General features: G+C 52.9%; 2 protein-coding genes across 2 annotated transcripts; one reads left to right on the top strand and one right to left on the bottom strand.

Annotated features, from left to right (window-relative positions):
* The first annotated feature begins 2,764 nt into the window (after nt 1-2,764).
* PHACADRAFT_213483 (uncharacterized protein) lies at nt 2,765-5,291 on the top strand. Its single transcript, XM_007400779.1, has 10 exons — nt 2,765-3,352; nt 3,414-3,728; nt 3,786-3,905; nt 3,955-4,019; nt 4,074-4,090; nt 4,146-4,215; nt 4,270-4,330; nt 4,383-4,592; nt 4,647-4,756; nt 4,814-5,291. The coding sequence occupies exons 1-10, from the start codon at nt 3,128-3,130 to the stop codon at nt 4,998-5,000; spliced, it is 1,380 nt and encodes a 459-aa protein (XP_007400841.1). The 5' UTR covers nt 2,765-3,127; the 3' UTR covers nt 5,001-5,291.
* Nucleotides 5,208-7,060, bottom strand: PHACADRAFT_104401 (uncharacterized protein; the record flags this gene model as incomplete). The annotated part of the gene is made up of 4 exons (XM_007400778.1): nt 5,208-6,047; nt 6,100-6,328; nt 6,386-6,864; nt 6,917-7,060. 4 exons carry the CDS (start codon nt 7,058-7,060, stop codon nt 5,208-5,210), a joined length of 1,692 nt encoding a protein of 563 aa, XP_007400840.1.
* Nucleotides 7,061-7,122: the final 62 nt, after the last annotated feature.

The following is a 7,122-nucleotide window of genomic DNA, read 5'->3' as shown; positions in this document are numbered from 1 at the left end:
TTTTTTTCCTGATGTGCACGCCGAGCACCAGCAGGGTGCGAGCTGCTGTACACTCTTTGCCTGTATATCTTACTCAATTAGATATAGTAGAAAGATTATAGGTCAAATATACTCACTTTCCTGGTTGAGGTACGTTTGCGGCCTGACGACATGCGAGGCGTGCGAGGCGGTGGTGGAAGTAAATGACAGAGAAAAAAACTCTTGCTGCATTTGGCAAAGTGCGTCAGCTTCAAAGACTGCGGAAGTGTTTAGGTAACCTTTCTGAAGCATCTCCAGCTCTTTACAGGCTGCCTACTCGAGCCTCTGCATAGGCGAGCTGAAGGTTGCGCGAACAGGCTCGGTTAGCCCGACTTAGGCGCCCTAGCACCATCTGAACTAACCTCCGGCCAGCCCATCTGTATGTAGCCCTCATACTCATCATGCTCTCTCCTGTACTGAGCATATTATATTATTCCTAGAAATACCTTTAATTCTACCTACTGACACACTCACTATATTCAAGTCGTACAGAAAGGTCGGACACGCAGTGATTGTTTGTTCTGCGCTTCGCTGTGTGAATGCACGGTGGCGAGTCGAAACAATAATATATGCAGTTTGCAGAGTTACACTGTGCCTGATACATACCGGCGTGAGATCTGCACTTCGCCTAGCTGTGCTGGAACGAAACCTAGTATATGCTTATTTTGGTAGCGAGTCATGATCATCGTGGGTGCGCTTCAATTAACTACTTCGTTGAATCTTGAGCTTGAACGTTTGAACGTCGAACTTAATCTTCTTCCACAAACAATTCTGTCTGCTTTACCTCTGTATCCCCTCCTGTCGACCACTCGATGGCCCAACGTGTGACTCACACCAATAGATAGTCCGCTGCCTCCACTGGCCCGCTAGTGCGCGAATGTTCTGTCTCCCCGGCCCTCTCGACGACTACGAAGCGAATCCAACTAGGCGACCCAACGAAGCAGCTTCCTCCCAAGCCGCAGGTTCATTTTGCCGCCGGTCAACGCTCACTGGCACCCCAGAAGCTCGTTCCATATACCCGTATGACGATTCCCTCCGGCGCAGGCTGAAGAATGCAATCTCAATATTGTATACAGCCCTCCCCCTTTCGATATTCTGCTCCATGGCAATGGATTTGTGGTTCCCAGCAACAGTAAGACACGGTACTGCATCTTCGCAGCCATGTTGGTGGACAATTACCCTGAAGTTCGTAAAACCCTGGCCACGTATCAAGATCCCCCTCGAACAACCGACGGTCTCCCGTAAGGGTAAAACCTCCTGCGCAGACTGTAGTTCTAAGGTAGTGGACGACAAGAACAGGTTCAATCAGGTGAGATGAAGAAAGTAATTGAGCGAGTACGTATTTCTTGCAGCCCGCAACGATGAACAGCCGGATGGAATCGACGCCCCGCTTCAGCGCTTTGACCCATTATTGTGCGGTGCGCAGTGAGCAGCGAGGAGACGTGTACAGGACATCCTGTCTTCACAGGTACCTGCGCATCACGGTTCTCCGCAAGCTACCAATCTAGTGGGGATATGTGAAGAAAAGCTGACACCACCTGCCCATCTGTTTGGAGCCTCGTCTGCAGACCTGTAGACACTCTAAGGCAATAATTTGAAGCCGCCACGAAAGCGGCAGTAAGCTGGGCAGGTTCGATGTGGGGCAAAATTTCAGACATGCATGTATGCCTGCTCTCCGGCAACGAACATCACCCTGTGTGCTGGTTAGCGCGTGAGTCGCTATAGACAGATCTAAGCGGGCTTACAAGATGTAACATGTCCGAGTCCCGGCGATATTCGCGTTTGTCTCCGAGTCAGAGCCTGCGATAATTCGTGCCACCTGAGAACGACGACGTACTTCTCGTTGTCTGCAACCAAGGTACGCCTCCCAGCTCACTAGTCTGCTGCATATGAACCAGACTGTGTGTCCATGTACCCATTGCTCGCGACAATATAACTTGTCTTTCCGCACTTGAGTGCGTATAGGAGCAAGAGCACGAGGGTAACCACGACATCGGTGGATCCCTCTCGAACATAGTAGACTTCGCTTGTCACGAAGTAGAATCATCTGGAGTAGGCATAGTATGATCTGAAATGACATACATCGAGCGCGTGAGCCAGCCTACAGCACGAAGGCGCGGGAGGAATTCAATGGCGAGGGTTGACTAGGGTCGTCGGGGCAAGGTAGCTGAAGTGCAAGCGGAATAACAATTCACTTATGTTCATGTGCACGTAGAAGAGCGGTACGTCTGACGATAGCCATAAACATAGACATGCAATGGGGTATTGACTTAATGTACAATATGGCGCGAAAATAATCTGTGCACGCTCACGTGAGACAGACGTTAAGTAATTATAGCAACCTGCTACTCACTAAACTGTCCTGGTTCTCAAATTCAGCGTAGAATCTGCACTGGTGCCTCACGCCTCGGGTGCAGCTGGTGACGGCCACCACCACCACGCTAACCTGAGGGTTACCCACACTCCGAGGAACGCGATTGCGCAGTAGCCCATTAGTCTCCACGACTTGACGCCACCAGAGGTAAGTCCAAATGCATGTCCTGCTCGTCGTGTTGATTGTGCTAGTGAGTCGCCAAAGGATTGGAAAGTATTGCGCTACGAGGCGTTTATTCGCTTTAGGTAAGGCATACGAACCGGTACGACGTACGGTATCATCTAGAGTAAGATTCTGCCTCTCAACATCTTCATATACGTCTGTCGTGACCTAATTCGAGGTCAGGGGCGGTCACCACGTCAAGCCGAGCACGATAGCACGTACACCGCGTAGTGTCCGAAGCTTTGAGTGCAGCTCGTCAAGCCTCTGGTCATTTTGGGTCTCGTATGTATCTTCCATATTTCGTGAGCTCGACATGTCAGCATGCAGTAGCGAGATCCGTATGAACTGTTGGGGAAGAGCTGGTCGACCTCGGGGATGTCACGGTCGCGGGGAAAGATGTTTGGCGCCGGGAGAGGCAGCGCACTTTGCGTTCTGACACACTTTCTCTCCCGTTCGACGACCACCGCGACATTTCCCGCCCGCAAGGCGGTCTTACCTCCTCCTTAAAGCGTTGAAGTTTGCTTTCCGCTTCTCGACAGCACCGAAACCTTTAGAATAGTCTCTGTCCCTGCGATGTCGAGCAGGAGCCATCTCCCCATGGCTGCGGTGGCCCTGAGCCTAGCTTCGACCGCCTTCGCCCATGAACACCACGAACAGCTTTCGGAGGAGGATATGAACAAGCCTGTTGATGCTATCCTGTGGATACATATCTTCCTACAGATGGCCGTATGGGGCGTACTTTTCCCGACAGGGATGGTTCTAGGAATGTCCAAGAGCCGTTGGCACATCCCCCTGCAGGTGCGTTCGCCTTGAACTTGCCCGCGACCGCTAATGATCCAACATCTGATGGCATTACTAGAGCGTTGGGATCGCTCTCACATTGGGAGGCTATATACTTGGACACTCACACGGCGGCCGCCCTTTCCTCGCGGGCATCCACGGTACATTCGCCAACATCCTCATCGTCCCTATCTTCCTCCAACTCGCACTTGGTATTTACCTGAAGCTGCATATCCATGAGGAGACTATTCGTCCCTGGGTTGTCCGCCTGCATGGAGTAGTAGGCAAGGCATACCCCGTCTTCGGCTGGGTCCAGATGCTATTCGGTGCAATTGCGTTCAGAGGCTACTGCCGCGGCGATAATCTGGGGCAATGCCTCGCTCACTACATCATGGTACGTATTGGCTGTGTTCTCTGTGATATCTGTGTTGATATTCTATGACGTATACAGGGCGGCGGCTTCATCGCATACGGCACCATCATGGCCATTATGCTCCTGGTGGGCGAAGCATGGATTCGGCGGTCACGGAGGAGCCCAGAGTGGTGGGACTCTTGGATCATCATGCTTTGGGTATGTGTTGAGCACGTTTTGTGCATATTCATTATTTGACCGTAAAAAGGGCATTGTCAACACCTTCACCGAGCACCATGGCGGGGGCTGGTCCCACAAGGACATGCAACACACGTGAGTTTTGTTGGAATCCATCCCTCGAACTCTAGCTTAGGCAAATTTGTGTAGCATCATGGGCGTCCTCTGTGAGTAGGACGGCATACCATCGTCGTTATTGCTTCGGACTAACCGATCCATCAGGGTGGGCTGGAGGTCTACTGGGTATCCTACTCGCTCGCAACAACCAGCGCACCGTCATTCCCGCGGTGATGTGAGCTACCGTCCACTCCTCTCTGAACACCGTAGTCTAACCTGGTGCACCCAGCATAATCATTACCGGGTGGGCATTCTCGGATCATGCTCAGGCCATGATGATTTCTACTCGCGTAGGTGTCTTGGCGTCCTGCATATATCCAGGTCTGACGCATACACTCATAGGTACACGCAACATTTGGACATACCCTCATGCTCGCGGGCGTCGTGCGCATCGTCGAAGTTTCGTTCATCGCGCCGAAGTACGCTCCGCTGCCCGCAGACGCGTCCTCGACAGATGACGACCACAGCGAACACACTCTCGCCGACGCGCCCGCTTCGGGAAGCTCTCCGTTGTACCAATCTGTGAAAGCGTTCAGGCACCTGCCTCCATTCGTGAGTCGCCACTATCGAGATGGCGAGAACTAGTCTGACTCGTTCTTGCTATAGCTACTCGTCGCTTCTGGTGTGCTCTTCATGTCGGCAACGGATGAGGAGCTACGCTTCGCCGACCAAGAACTGGAAATGGACCATGTCACCTACATCCTGATTATGTTTAGGTATGCAGGATCAATTTTCTTATGTTCATCGTATGCCTGACCGTACTTTCTTCGTAGTCTGGCGTTCCTGATCTACGCTTTGATTGTTTCTCGCATCAACCTCTGGGCAACAAGCGGCCGCAATGCTGCATCGTCCACCCAGGCCGCGGGTGCTATAGAGTTAGCGCCTACGACTAAGTGGTACTCTCGTGTCCCAGCAGGCGATACTGAAATTGAAGCCCACGTTATCGGTGATGATGAGTAGTGGCCATCCATGTTATACCTGTAGAAGTTTGTGTTTTCATGTTTGCTACTGTTGTGCATCTTCATCTTGTATCTATCTTTATATCGCATAGCATCTATGTGCTCCTTCAAGCGTCATACCATCTTCTCTCGGTCACGTTTACGGATAACATCTAGTTCACTTCGCTCACTGCTAGTACAATTCTGTCCAGTATCCTAGTAACGGCCGTTATGTATAATCATATACCATCACCCTGCCATCCACACAACAGACCGCAATGCGCGCCTCGTCATCGCACACCGCCAGCCTCGTCCAGTTTTCCGCCTCCTCCTGCAGGTGGAACAGCGATGGCTGCGTCGTCTTTGAGTGCTCCGCGTCCGCTCGATCAGCGGACGCCTCGTTCATTTGCACGTCGAGGTTAACGGCGTGCCGCGGCTCCTGGTTCTCCTCAGCCGGCGGCGGGACGTACCGGAGGACCTTTCCCGCGACACGCTGGCCGCGGTCGCCCACCTGCGAGGGCAGGTCCGTCTGCGCGTCGAGCCAGAGCGCGGTGCCGTACCGGCCGAGCACGGCGTCCGACGGCGTGAAGATGCGAATTGGCGACGGCACCGAGTCCGCGATATACGGCTTGAGCGCCGGGCCTCCAGGATGCGAGGTGTGCAGGTATGGCAGCTCGGCGGGCGGAGGGCTGCCCGGGCGCGGGCGCGTGTACGACGAGGCGCAGAAGGCGGGATTTGGGGGCAGGATGAAGAAATGCAGGATGTTGACGGGCCAGGGGTACCAGCTATCGAAGCGGAGAAGAATGTAGATGGGTGGATACAGGCTTGCGGCTGTAGACTGTGCAGGGCGAAGTTGCGCTGCTAAAGGGTGAGGGTACATAGGCATGGACTTCAGCGTGTCGATGCGAAAGCGCCAGCGGTGCTTGGCTGCCGGGTCGAGCTCGATCGCTCTGCCGTCAGAAGAGAGCCCCATCAGATCTTGTGGAGGAAGAGCATATAGATGCGTCCACTGCTGACAAAATGTTAAGATGAAGTCGCCTACTATCTGCATTGAAAAACATCTGTGCTCCTATGCGCGGCGGGATTAGAGACAGCCCTGCTACACAGGGCATCATACTTACTTCAAGAAATATCGTCTGATCACTATGCACTAGAGGGACACGCAAGATGTACAGGACACCGCCTGTCTCTACACTGTACGCGGTGATCCGATTGGTGTCGTCCGTGGCGAAGAAGGTGGAGCCTTCGAGCTTTAGCGTGAGCCCCAAGCTCTCGAAGAATTGATGCACATGGAAGGCATCGTTTGTATCCTTGGAAAAGTCTATCCCACAAGCAGAAGTGGTGATTCCGCTACCCAATTACAACCACTAATTAGTCTCGGCGTGCAATGCGTGCAGCCTGACTCACATTTCCGGCACGCCAGATGTTATGGTCAGTACAACTGGATGCCCAGGTTCTGTATTGACTTGAACACCACGAAGAGCAGTTGAGCTGTAACGCGCAACGTGTGGGATATGTGACTGCTGCAGGTCCCAGCACTGTATGATGTACTCTCGAGGTGTAAGCTCCAGTCGGGTCAAGGTGATCAGATAACGATTGTCCACGCCTGGCAGGAAGTAGGCAGCATATGTACGGGCGTAACACCTGCTTTCTGGTGTAGCGATTTTCACTTCGAGGTGCTTGGTCGCCTGAGGACTGTCCGAAGTCCAGCTCTCTCGAGCCTTGAGGGCGTGGATAGTAGCCTCTTCGAGATCCGCGGACGAGAGAGACATTTTATCTCGACCTCCGATATGATGTGCAGGAACCATCTGATCAATAACATGGCTGTGCAATGCGTCGAACCAGACGCTGCGCTCTTGGGTAACTCCACAGAGGATTTTGGACGTCTGCAGACAAACAATCAGTCGGCCGCGGCCTCAGTGCAAAAGATATGCTCACCTGTCTTAGACTCAGAATATCTCTTACGGAAAGAAATGAAAATACATGAAGCAGGAGTTCTGTGGGCAAGCTGTCCAAGACCATATTAGCAGCGAGCGACGGAGACAAAGCCCGGATAAGCGACGTCTCAGTGTCCCGACGCATCAGATACGCCACGAAGCTGGCGCTCATCACAGGCGATTGCGTACGCGCATTATTATCCCACA

Source organism: Phanerochaete carnosa (genome assembly GCF_000300595.1).
Source record: "Phanerochaete carnosa HHB-10118-sp unplaced genomic scaffold PHACAscaffold_11, whole genome shotgun sequence".
NCBI lineage: Eukaryota > Fungi > Basidiomycota > Agaricomycetes > Polyporales > Phanerochaetaceae > Phanerochaete > Phanerochaete carnosa.
Note: the sequence above shows the minus strand (reverse complement) of the source record. Positions and strands in the feature narration are given on the sequence as shown.